General features: G+C 54.4%; 7 protein-coding genes across 7 annotated transcripts; 3 read left to right on the forward strand and 4 right to left on the reverse strand.

Annotated features, from left to right (window-relative positions):
- CDEST_00850 (Putative Type II CAAX prenyl endopeptidase Rce1) lies at nt 1-1,018 on the forward strand (the record flags this gene model as incomplete). The annotated part of the gene is made up of 3 exons (XM_062917009.1): nt 1-13; nt 83-474; nt 536-1,018. The coding sequence occupies 3 exons, from the start codon at nt 1-3 to the stop codon at nt 1,016-1,018; spliced, it is 888 nt and encodes a 295-aa protein (XP_062773060.1).
- A 50-nt stretch (nt 1,019-1,068) lies between these two features.
- On the reverse strand, nt 1,069-2,407 carry CDEST_00851 (Putative maintenance of mitochondrial morphology protein; the record flags this gene model as incomplete). The annotated part of the gene is made up of 2 exons (XM_062917010.1): nt 1,069-2,269; nt 2,361-2,407. The coding sequence occupies 2 exons, from the start codon at nt 2,405-2,407 to the stop codon at nt 1,069-1,071; spliced, it is 1,248 nt and encodes a 415-aa protein (XP_062773061.1).
- A 425-nt stretch (nt 2,408-2,832) lies between these two features.
- On the forward strand, nt 2,833-5,212 carry CDEST_00852 (Putative sec1-like protein). Its single transcript, XM_062917011.1, has 2 exons — nt 2,833-4,254; nt 4,319-5,212. The coding sequence occupies exons 1-2, from the start codon at nt 3,115-3,117 to the stop codon at nt 4,925-4,927; spliced, it is 1,749 nt and encodes a 582-aa protein (XP_062773062.1). The 5' UTR covers nt 2,833-3,114; the 3' UTR covers nt 4,928-5,212.
- Nucleotides 5,213-5,669: 457 nt separating this feature from the next.
- On the forward strand, nt 5,670-7,973 carry CDEST_00853 (Putative tRNA uridine 5-carboxymethylaminomethyl modification enzyme MnmG). The gene is made up of 3 exons (XM_062917012.1): nt 5,670-5,903; nt 5,958-6,222; nt 6,287-7,973. Exons 1-3 carry the CDS (start codon nt 5,782-5,784, stop codon nt 7,970-7,972), a joined length of 2,073 nt encoding a protein of 690 aa, XP_062773063.1. The 5' UTR covers nt 5,670-5,781; the 3' UTR covers nt 7,973.
- A 17-nt stretch (nt 7,974-7,990) lies between these two features.
- On the reverse strand, nt 7,991-9,768 carry CDEST_00854 (Putative CDP-alcohol phosphatidyltransferase). The gene is made up of 4 exons (XM_062917013.1): nt 9,354-9,768; nt 8,974-9,287; nt 8,588-8,834; nt 7,991-8,492 (listed from the first exon to the last, which is right to left on the reverse strand). Exons 1-4 carry the CDS (start codon nt 9,602-9,604, stop codon nt 8,387-8,389), a joined length of 918 nt encoding a protein of 305 aa, XP_062773064.1. The 5' UTR covers nt 9,605-9,768; the 3' UTR covers nt 7,991-8,386.
- Nucleotides 9,769-10,004: 236 nt separating this feature from the next.
- CDEST_00855 (Putative Gti1/Pac2 family protein) lies at nt 10,005-13,018 on the reverse strand. Its single transcript, XM_062917014.1, has 2 exons — nt 11,903-13,018; nt 10,005-11,839 (listed from the first exon to the last, which is right to left on the reverse strand). The coding sequence occupies exon 2, from the start codon at nt 11,814-11,816 to the stop codon at nt 10,461-10,463; it is 1,356 nt and encodes a 451-aa protein (XP_062773065.1). The 5' UTR covers nt 11,817-11,839; nt 11,903-13,018; the 3' UTR covers nt 10,005-10,460.
- A 1-nt stretch (nt 13,019) lies between these two features.
- On the reverse strand, nt 13,020-13,491 carry CDEST_00856 (uncharacterized protein; the record flags this gene model as incomplete). Its single annotated transcript, XM_062917015.1, has 1 exon — nt 13,020-13,491. One exon carries the CDS (start codon nt 13,489-13,491, stop codon nt 13,021-13,023), a length of 471 nt encoding a protein of 156 aa, XP_062773066.1. The 3' UTR covers nt 13,020.
- Nucleotides 13,492-18,586: the final 5,095 nt, after the last annotated feature.

Below are 18,586 nucleotides of genomic sequence, written 5' to 3' on the forward strand. Positions count from 1 at the left end.
ATGCGCAATGCTAGTATGTACCGAATCCCTCCACTCACTGCATCCTCTCCGGTCGCCTCGTTTCCGAGTCACCAACTCATAGATCCCAAGGTCGTCTACACTGCCATCTACGTACTACCTCTCTACATATCACCCGCCAGCCGGCCCTCACCGACGCTCTCTCGAGATGACCCCGTCGTCATCCGCACCCGCATCACCTCCGTTCTTTGTTCCACCGCATTATGCTCCGTCTTGACATATGTCATCCTGGCTCGCCTTCCTGACGGTGCCTTGCCGTTCAGCCCTCTCCATGCCATGGGATACTGGCCACTGGGCATCGTCGAGTCTGCCGCATGTCTGGCTCTCACCGCGATCCTATTCGCTGCCCCCCTCTACGAGACTCTCCTCATTGATGGCGGTTGGGAAGATTGGCGAGCCTTTGGTGCCCTGGTGCGCGTCTGGACGCAGTGGACAACCTGGCGAAACATTGTCATGGTATGTGGCATCTCCCCTGTGGCACTGCTCGGTTTTGATAAGATACTTACATGGACTCAAGGGGCCTCTGACCGAAGAGATGCTGTTCCGCTCCGCTTCTGTCCCATTGCTCCTCTGCGCTCACATGTCGTTGACCCAGATCATCTTTTGGTCCCCCGTCATCTTTGGGCTCGCCCACGTCCACCATTTCTACGAGTTCCGCATCACCCACCCCAAGGTGCCCCTCGTGGCCGCGGTAGCCCGTTCCGTCATTCAGTTTGCTTATACGTCTCTATTCGGCGCCTATGCCACGTTCCTCTTTTTGCGGTCGGGAAGCTTGTTGGCCATCGTGTTGATACACGCATTCTGCAACGCAATGGGTCTCCCTCGTTTCTGGGGCGTCGTCGAGCCCTATTGGCACGCTCATGGACGCGACACACAAGCCAATGGCCGGAAGTGGACAGTTATTTATTATGTGCTTTTGTTCGCCGGTGCCTTCTCTTGGTGGAGAGGCTTGCTGCCCTTGACTGAGAGCTCATTGACGCTGGTGCAGGAGGGGTTTTGAGAAGCTCCTTGTGTACAATAGTCATAGTAGAGGCGACCCGAAAGAGGACTTCATGTCCTTATGTCGACATCTAACCCGGACAACGAGCCCGGCATCGCAAAGTCATCCTCGGTCCGCATCCTCCTCCGACGAAGCGAATCATGCTCCCGGCCGGTACGAGTCTCAGCCTCGACCTCTCTTCGAGCCTCCGCTCGGAGATCTTGATTGATATCTTTCCCCTTCGCCCTGCCCACTGACGCGTTGGTCTCAGCCAAGCCGTCTTCTGGTCCTCTGGTGTTCTTCTTGCGTGGCCACAGGCTTGGCAAGGCAATCTCCTGAAACCTAGGCTCCACGCACCGCTCGTCGAACCAACGGTGGAGGCGTGCCTCGATCAGCTGAGCGATCTTTGGGACATCCTGAAGCCTTGATCGGCTCCCAAGCAGACTCCGAATTGATAGGTCGAGACGATAATCGTCCATGAAACTGAAGGTCATCATGGTAGGAGTTGATTGAGAGGGATTGCTGGGAATGAAGGAGATGGACAGCGTGCCACTAAATCTGACGACCGATACGGAGAGGGCCACAGGTAGTACCGCGCTGAGCTTTTTGGGGTAGTTCAGGAGGAGCTTCGTCTCAAGGGCGAGAGTCAACATGTCACTGAGGTCAACGTCCATCCGTGCTTGTAGCTTCGCCCCCTCTCTCGTCGCCGCGTTGCCGTCGAGTGTCCTGCCGTTGCCCAAGCTCAATCCATCTTCATCCACAGGGATGATGCGACAGTTGCTGAAAATGGGGAAGTCTTCTCCCAAGCTCAGCTCAGTCACGCGGATCTCGTCGACGAAGTCGGGCCTTGAGCCGCCGTTGAGCGCCTTAGTCAGAGAGCTCAGGATGGCGTCGTCATGTTGTGCGTCGCTCCGAAACTGGGCGATGGTTTGCGCAACAAGAACATTGAACCAGTCTAAACTTTCCGGCTGGTGACTGTCGACATTGTAGTAGGTCTTGCTGAGGATGGAGCCGATGGTCAGGTTGGGAGGATTGCGGAGAACACTTGACTTTTTGCGGTTGAGTGTCTGCTGGCCCTGCTTCGCACTTGCAGTCCGTAGACTGAGTAAAGAGCGCTTATGGGCCAATGTTCTGGACCGGCGCTCTGTTGCTCTCAGGGAGGCTGTCACCTCGGGTGAAGGAGGGTCGCCAAATATGAAGAATTTGATAAAGGCGGCAAGTACCAAGACCACCGACAGCTGGCCCAGTATGAGGCCTTGCGTAAACGACAGGCTAATTCAGTGCAAATCAGCAGGTGAAGTGGCTCTTGGTACAAGAAAAAATTGAAAACGGGAGCGTGCATTGAGATGGATAAAGAACTTACGTCGGCTCTGCCTTGACTGGGCAAATGTCCGTAGACAGTGTCGCCATGCTCTCCGTTCGTGGCTGAAGGCGAGCCGGTTGATGATGGGCAAGAGCGTCCCTACTACTATTCTGGCTGATAATTTTTATTAGGTACACTAACCGGCTTTGATAGATTGGGCTTGATTGAGACTTGATGAAGACCCGGCATCAACTTGGAGATGTGATGAGAACTGCACATTGCACCGTAAAAAACCAAGGAAGGATGAGGCAAAGTGCCCGTTTGATCAATTTGCACTGTGAAAAAGCTGACCATTCCCTTCACCTTGTCGAACATGTGTCTCGTCTCACTTGCGTGCCGCTTGCAGACGGTCCAGCTCTCGCACGGCTGTTTACACTGTGTCCGGGAGCGCTAGGCATGGTACATTTTACTGGATACCTTGCCAGCCAGGCAGGATGAGCTCAGGCAAGCTGCCCCGGCTAGCTACGTATCCCATCTAGGTACCTATCGACAGATGAATGCACCAACGACTTATGATCACAACTGCTTCAACCACGTTCCACCCACCTCAGTTACCGATCCAGCTTGCGTTACACTCAACGTGTCGAAAACCATCTCGTAATTCGTGCGATCCCGCTGTTACTCCTGAAAATAGTCGTCCGTAGTCAAAGACGGAACTAGACACGCCGCGGAGATACATCTCCTTCTCCCTCCCTCGAGCTCACGGCACACCTCACCGAGCATCAGTTTCTTGCCCTTTGCCCTGTCAACCACGATGGACGTGGCACAGGCAGTTACCGGCTATGTTTCTCGCATAATATCTTCGGCCGACCCTTCATCAACAACCCAGTCGGCGAAAATGAAGGTTCTACTGCTGGACCGGGAGACAGTTCCTATCGTGTCCACAGCTATCACCCAGTCAGCGTTGCTGAACCATGAGGTCTATCTTATCGACCGGATCGACAACTCCAACAGAGAGAAAATGCGCCATCTCCGGTGTCTTTGTCTTGTTCGCCCGTCACCCGACTCGATCCAGCTCCTAATCGACGAGTTGCGAGAGCCTAAATATGGCGAGTACCACTTGTACTTCACCAACGTCGTCAAGAAGTCGTCTTTAGAGAGGCTCGCCGAGGCCGACGACCATGAAGTCGTCAAGCTTGTTCAGGAGCATTTTGCCGACTTCATTGTCATCAATCCCGATCTGTTCTCGCTCGGTCTCGGCCTTCCCCACCAGCGTCTCTGGGGAAGCAACCCGGAAACTTGGAACCCCGACGCCCTTCAAAGAAGTGCCGACGGACTCGTCGCCGTCCTACTCGCCCTCAAAAAGAAGCCTTTGATTAGGTACGCCAGGAACAGCCCTCTTACAAAAAAGCTGGCAACAGAGATACGATATCGCATCACACAGGAGGAACAGCTTTTTGACTTCAGGAAGGTGGACACACCTCCTATTCTCCTCATTCTTGACCGGCGCGAAGACCCAGCAACGCCCCTGCTCACCCAATGGACCTATCAAGCCATGGTGCATCATCTACTCGGCATCACCAATGGCCGGGTTGATCTCAGTGACGTGCCGGACATTCGTCCGGAGCTCAAGGAGATCGTCTTGTCACAAGACCAGGACCCTTTCTTCAAGAAGAACATGTACCTCAACTTTGGCGACCTAGGCGGTAACATCAAGGATTACGTCGAACAGTATCAGTCCAAGACGCAGAACAGCGCCAATATCGAATCTATCTCGGACATGAAACGCTTCATCGAAGAGTACCCCGAATTTCGCAAACTCTCCGGAAACGTGAGCAAACACGTCACATTGGTCTCAGAGCTGAGCAGGCGGGTCGGCGCCGAGAATCTGCTCGAGGTCAGCGAACTTGAGCAAAGTCTTGCGTGTAATGACAACCACGCAGCTGATGTAAAGGTAGGTGCCGCAAGAAGTCACGCTATCTCAGACCTACGAAGGCTAATACGCGGCTCTCTTAAAGAACATCCAAAAACTAATTCAGTCACCCAGGGTGACGAGCGACAGCAAGGTTGCTCTCGTTGCTCTTTATGCGCTGCGATATGAACGCAACCCTTCCAATGCACTGCCCATGCTTGTTGATCTCTTGGTAGCGGCTGGCGGTGTTTCGGTACGGCGAGCGGACCTTGTCGCCAAACTTGTGGCATATCAATCTTCTCTACAGCAGTCTCAAACAGGTATCACAGACATCTTTGAGGGGGCCGGCATCTTCGGAGGTGCAAGCAACCGGTTCAAGGGGCTCAAGGGTGTCGAGAACGTTTACACCCAGCACAGTCCCCTGCTTGAAAGCACTCTCCAGAACCTGATTCGAGGAAAGCTCAAAGAGCAACAATATCCCTTCGTCGAGGGCGGGGGTACCACTCGAGATAAGCCTCAAGATATCATCATCTTCATCGTTGGGGGTGCGACGTATGAGGAGGCCAAGACAGTTGCAACAATCAACGCAAGCTCGCCTGGAGTGCGCTTGGTCCTTGGAGGTACAACGATCCACAACTCGGCAACATTTCTCGAGGAGGTCGAAGACGCCGTGGCATCTTGGCCTGAGAGTCAAAAACCGGGGGCGAGGCGATAGGGTGCCGGTTCGAGAGCCCCGATTTGCGAGACAGAGAAGTTGGCAAAAGGAAGAGCGAGCATCATAGGTTATGTACTAGCATGTTGCGGCACAGCAAACCCTTAGTTTGTCTTTTCTCTAAAGGGAATCCAAACACGTAACAGACACTCTACTTGGGTTCAAAGGGGAGAAGTCAACGGCGGGGAGCACTGGGCGGAATGGACAGTTATGATCGAAACCCATGAACGTACTACGAATACTGTGTCGTTCGTTTGATGGACAGGATTGCCAAAACTACAACCAAAAGTAACATACAACACCAGGTATTCGCTGGTCGTCACCGACCCAACTACTAATCCGGCCCTCACTGGCTTATCTATGGGAGAGCGGACGGGATCCCGAGTTTTCCAGTGGGTATGGTCGTATGTGCCTAAAATTCTAATATTGTGGATTGTTATACGAAAGCTGCAGTGCAAAGTACAGACTTGAGGTAGCTGTGTTGCAAGCCTAGATTTGTCGATGTTTGGTTCTCAAATGAGTTCTAGATTTGAGTTCAAGAAAGCGTATACGTATCATTAAAGGTATGTGTGTTTATTGTTCAAATGCAGTAACCAACCACGAGGACGAGGTGCGCCCAGGTCTGTCGTCGGTGGTTGTAGTTGCCGTGCACCGACGATGCCACCACCACTGTGCTGCACTGTGACACTAAGGGGTGAAGAAATCCTGACAGACAGGCAAATAATTAGAAACCTGGAAAGTGCATCATTAGGTAGTGTGACCTCGAGATCGCCACCACGCCGAAGAGTAACCCGAGCCCCCCGAGATCGCGTTCTGCAGCCGTACTTAGAACACGCCCAGATCTCATTTAGCGAACGATGCGATCCCTTTCCGCGGCGTTAAAGCTGCGACCGCGTAACGTTGTTCGAGGGCTGCGACATGTTAATGCATCGTTGTGTTCCGGCAGGCGAGGGTTCGCAGACGTCGCAGAAGGCACCAGGTTCGCAAACCAACATTCGAGCTGCTATAGCATACTCGCTAATGTGTAGTAAAGACCATTTGATGTTGTCGTTGTAGGAGGCGGCCACGCCGGCGCAGAAGCATGCGCCGCCGCCGCCCGAGCAGGCGCGCGAACAGCTCTCGTTACCCCCAAGATTGAGAATCTTGGCACTTGCTCCTGCAACCCTTCCTTTGGAGGCGTCGGCAAGGGAATCATCCTCCGAGAGATCGATGCTCTCGATGGGTTAGCTGGTAGAATCATCGACAAAGCCGGCGTGCAGTTTAGAGTCCTAAACCGGGCCAAGGGGTCCGCGGTGTGGGTACGAAGAAGCTCACTTTCCACCAAGCCGGCTAAAGGCGTATTGCTAATTCTCTTTCCCACAGGGTCCCCGAGCACAAATCGACCGTAAACTCTACCAGAAGCACATGAGGGACGAGCTAGAAACGTGTCCCAACCTCTCGATAGTCTTCGGCAGCGTGTCGGACATTGTTACGAGCGCAAATCCCGGCACCGCAGGCTCTCCTCAGAGTAAGATCACGGGAGTGCGCCTCGAATCCGGTGAAGTTCTTCCGACGAGCGCCGTCATCATTACAACCGGCACATTCCTCAGCGCCGAGATTCATATTGGCTTGAAGGCCTATCCAGCAGGGCGCATTGGAGAAGATGCGTCGTTCGGCCTGAGCAAGTCGCTAAAAGACGCCGGCTTCCGTCTGGGGAGACTCAAAACGGGAACGCCACCGCGTATCGCCAAGGACAGCATAGACTACACGAATCTCGAGAAGCAACTTGGCGACGACCCACCCATGCCTTTCAGCTTTTTGAACGATCGCGTCGCCGTCGAGGAGCAGATGTCGTGCCATGTCACTTACACCAACGAGGCGACACACGCGATTGTGCGGGACAACCTGGACAAGACCATTCATATTCGAGAAACGATCAGGGGCCCGAGATACTGCCCATCATTAGAGGCCAAAATCGTTCGGTTCTCTGACAAGGATAGGCATATCGTTTGGTTGGAGCCCGAGGGGTTTGACAGTGACCTAGTATACCCCAACGGATTATCCATGACCGTACCGCCTGAGGCGCAGGAACAGATATTGCGCTCCATTCCAGGACTGGAAAACTGCGTCATGACACAGGCGGGCTACGGCGTTGAGTATGATTACATCGACCCTCGAAGCCTCAAGGCGACACTCGAGACGAAGAATATTGCTGGTCTATTTCTAGCGGGCCAAATTAATGGAACCACCGGTTATGAAGAGGCAGCTGGACAAGGCATCGTTGCCGGCATCAACGCCGGTCGATCCGCCCTTGGTCTCACCCCGGCCCCGGTGTCCAGAGCCGACGGTTACATCGGCATCATGATTGACGATCTCATCACAAAGGGTGTGACCGAGCCTTACAGAATGTTCACGACCAGAAGCGAATACAGGCTGACGTCGCGCGCCGATAACGCTGACCTCAGGCTGACGGAACAGGGGCGAGAATGGGGCGTCGTGTCGGACAAGCGGTGGACGGCGTTTAATGATGAGAAGCAGCAGATGAACGATATCATGGCGCTGCTCTCGACGACGAGAAAGAGCGGTTCTGAATGGATGAGGCAAGGGTTCAAGGTCAAGGAGGACACAACCCGACGTGACGCGACAGATATGCTGCGGCTGCGCAACGTGACCATGGATCAGGTTGCTGTTGCGGTGCCCGGCATTGAGGCCTTTCCTGAGCGCATCAGGTCTCGCGTACACATCGAGGCGACATATGCGCCCTTCATTAAGCGCCAGCTCGCCGACCAAAGGATCTTTGCTAGGGACGAGAGCCTACGGCTGCCGGCCACGGTCGACTATGACAAGGTCCCGGGACTTGCCATGGCCGAGAAGGCCGTCTTGAAGGCGACAATGCCCGAGACTCTGGCCCAGGCCCGACGTTTAGAAGGCATCACGCCGTCCGGTTGTATTCGTTTGCTTGGCTATATTCAACGCGAACAGCGGAGCAAGGCGATCGCGAGCACGTCCAAGTCATGGCAGACGAAGAAAGCGACCATTGGGAAGGATGGCGTTGCTTCTCTTACATGATAGCCCGGTGAAGAGGCTGGAGGTGTAGAAAGAAAGATAAAAAAAAAAAGGAAGAAGAAAACGAAGCCAAAGCCTCAAAAGCATTCGGCAAGCGCTGGATAAAACGCTTAGGGCCGTTCAGCTGCACCGCGCTTGTGCATATATGTGTTACTCTCTGTAATCGTACTGTACAAATTTTATATTTACAGCAACCACTACCCACAACGCCCCCTGTAATGTGTAAATGTTACAACCTGCTTGCTCCGAGACGGTTGCGAATGGGGTTCGGAATGCAATGTCTTCCGGTGTTCCCTTGATGGGCGAGGTGCGGAGTTTTCGACGAGTGAGACGGTACAGGCCTCGTGCAATCTTCAGTAATGCGAAGGTTCCCATGTTCAAGGACAGCAGCAGCTCACGAGAGAGCGGCCAGACTGCTCAACCCTTGGTGGGCGGTGTCTTGGGCGAGGTCAGGATCTTGACCGCGTCCTTGGTGTATATGTAGCTCGCGCCGCTCCAGACAGTTGTGGTAGCTACGATGTACCTATTGCCGAGGTCAGCAAAGTCACAATCCCTAGCTTCTGGGTGCCGACCACCGTCACTGTTCAACAGCAGCAAGGGACAGGGGGAAGGACATACTGCATGATGGTCAACGGCGTCGAGATATCATAGCTGAAAACAGGGGCGGCAGTCGTCATGCCGATGAGAACGAGCTGGAGGAACGTGTTGTACTTGCTTATCGTTGTAGGACGGACCTCGGCTGAGGGCAGTGAAAAGTCCCAGTATCGTGCAAAGGTTTTGGGAGGCGGCAGGGAAATCCAGCGGTAGTAAATGGCAGACATGGCGAGGCCGACGTCGCGGCCGAGGATGATGGTCGCGAGCCACACTAACAAAGGTCAGCCAAACGTATTCTTTCCACTCATCACTCACATGGGGGGTTTCTTCTCTCCTATCGTGCCCCGACCCAACCAATCCAACATCATGTGTGTAACATTGGCAGCAAAGAGAGAGACCACACAACTCACCCGGAAGCGACCCCTGCGCAGCCAGACACACCGTCAAGATGGTCATGAGCATCTTGTCGGCCATGGGATCGATAACGGTACCGACGACCGTTTGCTGCTTCCACCGCCGCGCGATCCAGCCGTCCAGCAGGTCCGTCACTCCTGCATATGCGAAAAGGCCTAGCGCCCAGGCGTGTTGGTCATGGAGGATAAAGTAGCCGACGAAGGGCGCGGCGACGAGACGAGAGAGCGTCAGCAGGTTCGGCAGGGTTCGGATGTCTTCATGAATGTTTTTCGGGAGCGTCGGGAGCTTCGCTGCGATCTTGCTCGCCGTGCTGTGTGCGACAGGAGTTAGTCCGTTGGGCTTCAAAAAGCAGTGTCGGTGAGCCGTTTGAGCATACCTGGGCGGTTTGCCATCACTCTCAGATGCGTAGAGGGCCACATGTCCAGGGCATGGGCGCAGGGGGCCGTTGGCGATGTTCGAGGTGGTGGTGGGGATGGCAACTCGCCTGAGTGAAGGCTGGCGGTACGTCGATGACGAAGGGAATGTATGAAGAAGACGATTGCTGCCGATGCTGCTGCCGATACTACTGCCGGGCAGATGACTGCATTGCACCAATGTCCTTCTACCACCGAACCTCAGGAGCAACATCTTGTTGTCGTTCCCGGAGCCCGACTTGGACGCGTGCACCAACTTCGCTTCGTTTCGTCACGCCCGGTCTGATACGGACCTTTGCCTCACAAGCAGCTTATGAGGGTTGATGTGGGAAAATGTCCCTTGAACTTTAGTAAGCTGGCTTGCCATTGGCCCGTGAACTGCACCGCTCAGTCAGTGTCGTCACTAATCCCTGTGTAAATTCGTCTGTTACTTGCATATATTTGTTGAATTCGCATGGCTAACGAAGCTAATGTACTTTAGAATCATGTACATAGCTATGTATAAAGTAGGTCCAAGAAAATGACAATATGCAATTGTCGACTACACGATGAGACTTAGTGATATCACCAAGCAGGAACAAACTACCTGCAAGCACCCACGCGCGCGAGATGATGCATGATCGCGTGGCACATTTGGAACATACATGAAGGGTTGCAGACTGTGATGAGAGGTAAACTTTTTCATAGCAATTTTTTTTATAGCATATATCTCGCAACCTGGACTTTTCTCCATCTCCAAGATACTTCCTGGGTGCGCCGTGGGGGCGCATCCGCCTAACCTCGGGGACCTCTTCGCTGTTTTTCTTCTTCCGGACGGTACAACCTCGTCGCAAACCGTAACCTCGACGCCGCGCTGTTCTGGTACTGCACGCCTTGACTAGCGCCTGATCTTCTTGTTCTTGCTCTGTAACTGAAGGATTTTTAACCCCGCAACATTTCCACACTGTCGTTCAGGGGCGATCCTCTGTTGGACCTAACATCATAGTTGGGTCCTCTTCTCACAACAAACGCCCATCGGCGTTGAGCAACTGCGGTGGCTGGAACTTGCATGCGCCTATTCTCGCACCTATTCAGGTTCTGCCCAGTGAGTTACTGCTGCTACCTGGCCAAGCCGCATTTCCCTGGGAGATATACTGTCCCTGGTCATCCTCTAGTGGTTCGAATGAATTCCAGGTCTCACGACTGCTCAGTCCGTCAAAGGATTGTATCGATCGGTCGCCACCTATACTCGATTCCGAGTGGACATTTCGGGGGGAGGGGGAGGGAAAAGCTTCGTGCGGCGACAGGTCATGAACGCGTTGCTGCGAGTACAGCATCGAACTCATGTAGCCTCCTCCCATCCCCCGTGAAGCGTCCGTCGGAACGGCCGGCAAGCTGCTGGCAAGACTCATATCTGGTCCCGATGTAGGTTCGTAAGCTGTTGAGTGCCGCCTAGGATGATGCTGCGACTCAAGGGCCATGGTTCGCGACATGTCGGGAGCCAACCCGGCACTAGAAGGATACCGACTGGTCCGGCTAATGTTATCGTAACCGTAGCTTGGGTGCTGGCTTTGCGCATAGCCCACGTTACTGACAGATCCCGGGACACTGCTCAAATACGATGACATGTAGGGCGGTTGCCCGAATTGGGGACCGCCCATGCCGCCGCCCATGTGATGCAATGAGGGCACTGACATGGCCCGCGACAGGCTCTGGTGATGGTGGCCATTGACTGGGTATGCATGAGTGAAAAGGCCGTGAGGGCCACGCGAGTCGTCCATTTCGACCTCGTCGATGGGAGCCCGGAAGTTCTGGGACATGATCAACTCCCCGCGGGGAATGATTGTTGAGAGCTGATGGTCTTTCGAAGGCGTCATAAGCTTTCCTTCTGTAACATCCTCGACGTTGTAGTAGGACACCAGATGATGCGGCACGCCTTGGTACGTAACACTGATTGTCTTCTTCACCAAGCCGTTCTCCTTGAAGGGGTATGAGTCGACCAGGGATCCTATGAGGGCGCGTTCCGCTTCCTTGTTGCCCTGCGAACCATCCCCCATGCCCATATTGGCGCCCGCCCCGTTGACACTTCCCTGACGTGTGATCTCGGGCTTGGTCACGCCAGTGGGCTTCTTGTTGCGCTTCATGGCGCGCTTCTTCTCGCCAGGAGGGAAAGGTCTGTCGAGCTCGCGATAGATGAGGAAGTTGCCCAGGATTCTGCTGGGGCTCCATGCAACACCGTCGGTCCAGCGCTTGATGCCGGACGAGTGTTCCTCGTAGATGAAGACGTTTCCGCTTTTGATAAGATCCTGACGTTCCCGGTCGTGAGGTCGTCGAGGGACGTGATGCAGGGCACTGCTTAAGCATGCTTCAAACAGAACCAGAGCATCCAAAGTGGAGGCAACATGGCCAAAGAAGGTTGGGTTTAGAGGCACGTTGGAGTTTGCCATTGTGGCACCCGGTTGCGTCGAGTCTAATTGTGTAAGTTACTTTTTTCCAACGTTTGCGGAATCCATTGCAGGTTGGCGCCACTTACCGACTGGGAGTACGGCAGCGGATGGTCAACAGAGTATGAAGCTCCGAAAGGATTAGAAAGGTGTGCAGCGTGGTCGATTTAGCTGCGAGTGGCTTTTTTCGACAAGGCCGCTGCCGGTGATGCTGGTGTTTTTTGTGCGTCGATGAGAATGAAATGAGGACGAAGATGATGCCGTTGCGTTGTTATTGTTGTTGTTGTTGCTGTTGTTGCGCGTTGTGTAGGTGGTGAGCTTCGACAAGGCGCGATGTGTTGACGAGTGAGAACGGAGAAAGAAGAGTTTGAAAGAAGCGCGGATGGCTGGCCTTTCAACAGCGTAAAGGCAAACCAAGATGTGTCAAAGCTAAGGTTCAAGAGTGTGTCTTCGAAGGGGGAAGAGGGGGAAGAAAATGGGAAGGGACTTGATGGGTAGGGTAAGTACAGTGCGTGGGTGGAGCTCTGGATTCGGACCTTGGTTCGGTCTGCGCTTGTTGGCGTTTCCAGGTTGCGGCACCACCTCCCCCCGAGAGCCTCTTTCTCGTCTCGGTTCTTGTTGGACAAGAGATCAACACCTGGTTCGTCGAAAGGCGACAGTTGCCTGAACCTGAGAGAGGGGCTTGGGCTTGGGACAGCGCAGTGAGAATACGTCTCGATGTGGAAAGAAGATAACTTTTTTGCCTGGACCAGGGAAAGGGCGAGGCTTGGGGGTGGGATATGTGCGGACAGCAGAAGCAGCAGCACGGTGCGGCAGACAAGACGACAGCGGTCCGCAGGTGCGTATGTAGAGAGGTTTGTGGCTTGCGTGGACCAGGAACCGGAAGGTTGATGGCAAGATCCAGTGTTTTAAGGTTTGTCAAGCGCAGCACGGGCGGTGTTGTTAGCAGCGTGCTCTGGTTTCCCTCTCTGGTCCTGGTGGTCGAACGAGACGCGGTGTGGCTGCCGGTGGTCGAACGGGGTTGTACGTGTATGTATACGAACCACGATGGTCGAATCCGTTCCGAGGCAGGGCGTACGACGAGAGAAAGGTGTGCGACGGGCTGAGCGGAGGAGTGAGAGAGTTGTGGGAGAGGGTATGAGTGAAAGAAAGAACGTGTACGATGAAGGTTGGTAGTTGAAAGGTTGATGTATGCGGAGCGGGACCCCTAGAATTTAGAGGTTAGGGAGGGGGGGATGTAAACAGAAGGATGGCCTCGGAGGTTTTTGACTCTTGAACCAAGCGGTTGGGCCTCGAACTGTGTAATTCCTACAAGCTTCGGGAGCTGGGGGGACACAAGAGGTTGATGTATGAAGACTGGAAATCGCGGAGGACTTATAAGATGTCGGTGCCCGACGGCAAAACTGGTAATTGCGCGCGCGAAGATCGGAACACTGGATGAAATATGCACTTTGCTGTGCAGCGCAGGTGCGGTGCGGTGCAACAAGGGGAGCTCGCCCAGGGCAGCCGAGCAAGACGAGGTCGAGCGAGAAGGGCAGATGAGGATAGAACAGGCCTTGTCAGGAGACAAGGGCAGATCGGGCCCAAGGCTCGAGGCGGGGCCAGACAAGGTGCCGTGGTCGAGGACAGCAGGAAGCTGTTTGAATCCGAGCAAGGGTAGCAGATGAAGCTCTACCATGTACGTCAGAGAGCCAAGCAGGACAGGGCGGACGGGGCAGAGCACAGAGCGGCGGCGGCGGCGGCGGCGGTAGCGGCAGCAGGAGGAGACGAGGATGAGGAGAAGGAGGGTGCTGCAGCGACAAGCATCACACGTTGAACAGTTGCAACGAGTGAGAGGCGCGGTAATGGAGATGGGTGCCTGTGCTTGGAGAAAGCAGAGCCGGTTGGATGTGGAGGCAGGACAAGGCGGAGGAGACTGCGGCGCACGGCGATGGAACTGGGACGCAAAGAAACACTACCCAGAGCAGACCGTCTTGTCGCCGGCAAGTAGGAAACCGGGGAGGGGGGGTGGGGTGAATGCTGAATATGGAGATGAAGAGAGAGAGTGAGAGTGGGGTGTCGGGGTGGAAGAGGGTGGGGGGGGGGGGGGGGGGGGGGTGAGGAAAGAGAAGCGAGAGTATGTGAGGGAGGGAGTGGGCTGCAAGGAAGGAGGGAAAGAAGATTTAAATGATGGGAGAGAAAGAGAGGGTGTGTGTGGGTAGAAGGGGGGATCCAAGATGCTGGGGGAACACTCGGCGATCAGAAAGCGGGCGATCGAGAGATATGACTCTGCACGCTCGCTGCAAGCCGCTGCAAGCCACTGCAAGCAGTGTAGTAGGAACTAGGGTGAACAAGACAGAGAGAACAAATCAGGGGAAGGAGAGGAAGAAGAACAAAAAGCAGAACAAGAAGATGGAGAAGAAGAAGAAGAGGAGCACGACGAGGACGAGGACAAGGAGGAGGGAGGGAGGGAGGGAGAGGGAGAGGGGGGAGAGCACCGAGACACACAAACAGAACCAAACACAGAGCAAGAAAGAGGAGGTGCAAGTGCCCAATGGCCACCGATCCCAGTAGTTGCAAGCCCAAGTGCAGGTGCAAGGACTCTCGACTCGACTCGACTCAACTCGACTCGACTCGAATGGGACTGGGCTGGATGAGACTGACACACAACCACGCATACACAACACAGAGTGCAAAGACCACACGGCAAGAATAAGTCGAGGAATCCGGACTTGGCTCGAAGCGACTAAACAAATTGATATGCCTGCCAGCTGGCAGTGCACCATTTGCACCCTGAATGTACCTATGTCTTGTGTTCGGTTTGGCCTTGTTTTGCAACGAATGGCCTGCACAGTTAGCTATGTCCTGCCTCTGTACAGCTTTGGCTTGGTATTCGTACCAGTCTGTGTGGACATGGTGGGACTTACATGTCAATGGCGCAGGTTCTTGGCGGAGGCAGTTTCTTCTCTTTGTAAGTCAGCAGTCCCCTATGTAAGGGAAGAGTAAGGCCCGAGTACCGAATGTCAAGACCCCACGACTGATGCAGAAGCATATGGTATCAGGCGGTACAGCTCAGCACGGCACCATCGCTAGGACAGGGTCTTGCGTTGTAGTCCGGTATTTCTGGTAGTCATTTTATGTTGTTGCTGGTGGAAGGCAAGGATTAGATGGAGGGGGAAGAACGTCCAGCAAGATTAAGCTCAGGCGCCTCAGGATACTGTACAGGAAGAACGAAGACTAGACTAGTCAGAGTAAGGCGAAGGCAAAGGGGCAACGAATCGACATGGTAAGTGATGGCTTGATACTTGATCTCTGGGTTGCCTTTTCCATTTTCCCTTGTCGACCGTCAAGCAGGTGGTGAAAGCGAATCTTGGGGTTGTCGTTGGGCTCCTGCTTGCCCTGGCTTGTTCCTGCCTTGTATATTTCCGAATGGTGTCGGTAAAAAGGAGGGGTGGTTTAACGATCACATTGGAGGTGATGTCCCGAAGCGGAAGCAGATACTAGTCGGTGCTCCCACTGCCGCTGCTGCTGCTCCAAAGCATTGCGAGGCACAAGCAAGGTGGAGAGAAGTTAGAAAACCCCAAAGCTCCAGCGACTTTGGTGAGTGCTGTCTCGTCCAAGGGTGGAGCCACTATGCAATGAGGGGCTGGGTCCTAAGACGACGATTCCCCAGTCTTTCTTCAACAGAATCCCAAAGCCAGAGTTCACGAGACGGGGATGATCGATGGAGGGTAACGGGACCGCATCCACCGCACAATGCCCAAGGCAGGCCGATATCGTACGGTGTGGTGTTTGCACACATACGCGTGCGCGCGCGCGAACGTAGAGGCCAAGGGGGAAACGACGCAGATGGCTACCAACAGGCCTGGAATGAGCCAGGTAGACAGACTTCTTGTCTCCTGGTCGAAGTCCGCAAAGGCCAAGTCCAGTGATATATCAAGGCCACAAGACAGATGAAATACACGACCCCAGTCAGCCCTTTGCCCCAAGTTCAGAAGGACATGCACTGCAAGTGGAAGGGTTTAGCGTCGCAGCAAAGGCGCCGCCATGCTACCTTCCCGCGGGTACCTACCTACCTCTAGGTCTGGTTCCGTCCCTGCCCATCTTTTGCAGCAGCGGGGAGCTGGCCGATGACAAGGTGGACAGAGAGGACGTGTGCTCTGTGTTTCTCCCGTCTCTAGTGGGATCCGTTCCCTTGACCCGACGCCCTTGCGAAGCAAAGCCGTGCTTAGCAGCATGAGGTGAGGTGAACCGAGGCGGAGTGAAGTCAGAGAGGCACCTTCCCTCCCGAGAGGTTATAGCGCCAAGGCGGTGATGCTCAAGTTGGATCTCCAAGGTCGGGAAGGTACCTGTAGGTGCGATATGGTGATCAAAAAAGAGACGGGCAAGGGACGGGTAGGGGTGAGAAAAGCGAAGGCACACCATGAGACGTGTGGCTGAGAAACGGATGTGGATGGACAGGATAAGGCGGAAGGTAGAAGGAGGAAGAGAAATGGGACGGGATGGGATAGGCGTTAAACGGCCGAGTGGGGCCGGAAGAACAGGGGGCATACTCAAAGCACAATGAAGGAGAGGTGGCGATGGAGCGTAGGATGAGCACGGCCAAAAGGCAGGCAGTAGAATGGGAAGAGGCGTGTGTATCTGTTTTGAGACGAGGACGAATGCAGCAGTGGGAAGAGAGATGGGAGAGAATCAGCGAGAAGGACAACCAAGTGCCGCCTGCCTTGGTGTGACTGTCCTCAGTGGACATGCTTGCCAAGCCCTTGCCCCTCGCCCTCCTCGGAATTAGCGCCTAGTGCCTTCGGACGGAAGTGGGAGATTTACTTAAGGCAAGAGAGAAGAAAGCAGAGGGAAGGGAAGGGGCGGGCTTGATGCGCGAGAAAGTAGTTCACCAAGGTGGGTACCCCCTCCTCGATGTTAACAAGAAATGGAATGTAAAGGCAGGTTCTCCGTATTGAGCCAGGAACGCTGGGTACCTACCTCGTCCCACGACTCTCCACAACATGTGACTTTGACTCTTGCTCCCCTCCTCCTCTCTTGTACCATGTCTTCATTTGTTCCCTCTTCGTCTTCGTCAAATGTCTCACTGGGACGACAAACCGCCAATACTGCTACCAAAAAATGCATACCCAACGTGTCTCTGCCACATGCCATGGCTGCCTGACCTCATGCCACCCCCAAAGTGGACGGGACCCAAAGGCCCAAGGGTAAGGCGACCTAGGGAAAGACAACCCATAGTTGAGCAGGGCGTAGGGGAGAAGGGTACGGAAGGGAGGGCAAAGGCAAGGAGCCCCAGCCACAACTCGATAGACCGCATGGTTATTTTTAAAGTGAGAAAAGGTTGCGGGAAAGAAAAGACAGTCAGTCGGTGTGGGGTAGATACTGGCAATAATAGAAAGGAAAACCAACCCCAAAAGATTAACCCAGTTGCCCTCAGAGGTACCACAAGTCAAGCCAAGCAGAAGTAGCATGTCGACGCCATGAGCTAGCTCCAGTAAGCCCCGTTCGGGAGCGCCTGAGACAGAAAATCGTGTCTGCACACGGCACGGAGCGCTTGAGCCATGCAAATGCTACGTATATGTGCTGCCGTCGGCACACAGGCACCTGGTGCGCAGAGACCAACAGCCATCCATGGTCGAGGCCGATATTATTGCGTGCCCGTCAGTCAGAGACCAGCAACCAGCGACCGCGGCGCCCGTAACGTCAACGTTGAAAAGCTAAATCTTCGCCTGACCACACGGGTACATTCGCACATCCGTCTCTGGACTCGAGGTGGCCCATGATATCCCATGCCTGCATTGCAGAGCCAAGGTATCGCGAGACATGGAGAGGCATGGCAACATATGGCAAAACTTCTTAGGCAGCAACTGCCGCGTCAACCAACACCGGCAGAAAATACAGTGTATGTACCGAGGAAAAGGTAAGAAAATCGAAGTCATGTACCGACAACGAAGGAGAGGGGGGCGTCTGAAAGCCCCGACTGCCATGGACACCTGTCCCGAGGACAGAAATATTGGTGGTCAGTGAGTGTGTTGTGAGAGAAAGTGGGTGTAGCGCAACCAACAGTGGGGATGTTGAGCGCGCCCATGGAAAGGGGGAAAAGGGTGCTTTGCTCCGAATCCGCGCTGTGACCCGGCCGAGAAACAGACCAATGTCAATTCTTACCTCGGGCGTCTCCCTCGATTGTTTGTCCCGAATGAACCGGCCTGATGCTGGACGGAACGGGGTTGAGCCCAACAAGATCCAATGGACTGGTTCCGGATAGTCTGCGCTGAACCTCCTTTCTTCGCCTTGCCAGTACACGTGATTCATCAAGTCCACGACGATGATGTTTACGTCGTACGCATCTAATGCTGTGGCACCGACATACTGTCGCCATAAGGTTGGCAAACAATGTTCACAGTTCGTGGATTCGGATGCCATCCCATTGCTCCCTTTGTCGGTCTGATCAACTGTTCCAGGTTATCAAGGTCATCTTACTTTGTGAGCCCCCCCCCTTTGAGCCTCGCCTAACCAACCTTTCAACCTCCTCCTTTGGTGCTATGTCCGCACTTTGCGTGACGTGACATCATGGTCTGTTACAATAAATTCTGATCAGAAAGGTCCCATCGCGGCTGGTGCTTGGGCGCAGCGTTGGGACTGCGGTTCGCTCATGTCCGCTGGGGAAGCTGCTGTAGACCGGGCTTTCTAACCGACCAATCACCTATTTGTCAAAATTCCCGAGTTGATATCGGCCACAGTGTCTGTGTCGGCGTCGGTATCGAAGTGCGTCGGCAGAGTGCCGGAACCACAGG

This window comes from Colletotrichum destructivum, chromosome 1, assembly GCF_034447905.1.
Source record: "Colletotrichum destructivum chromosome 1, complete sequence".
In the NCBI taxonomy this organism is placed as follows: domain Eukaryota; kingdom Fungi; phylum Ascomycota; class Sordariomycetes; order Glomerellales; family Glomerellaceae; genus Colletotrichum; species Colletotrichum destructivum.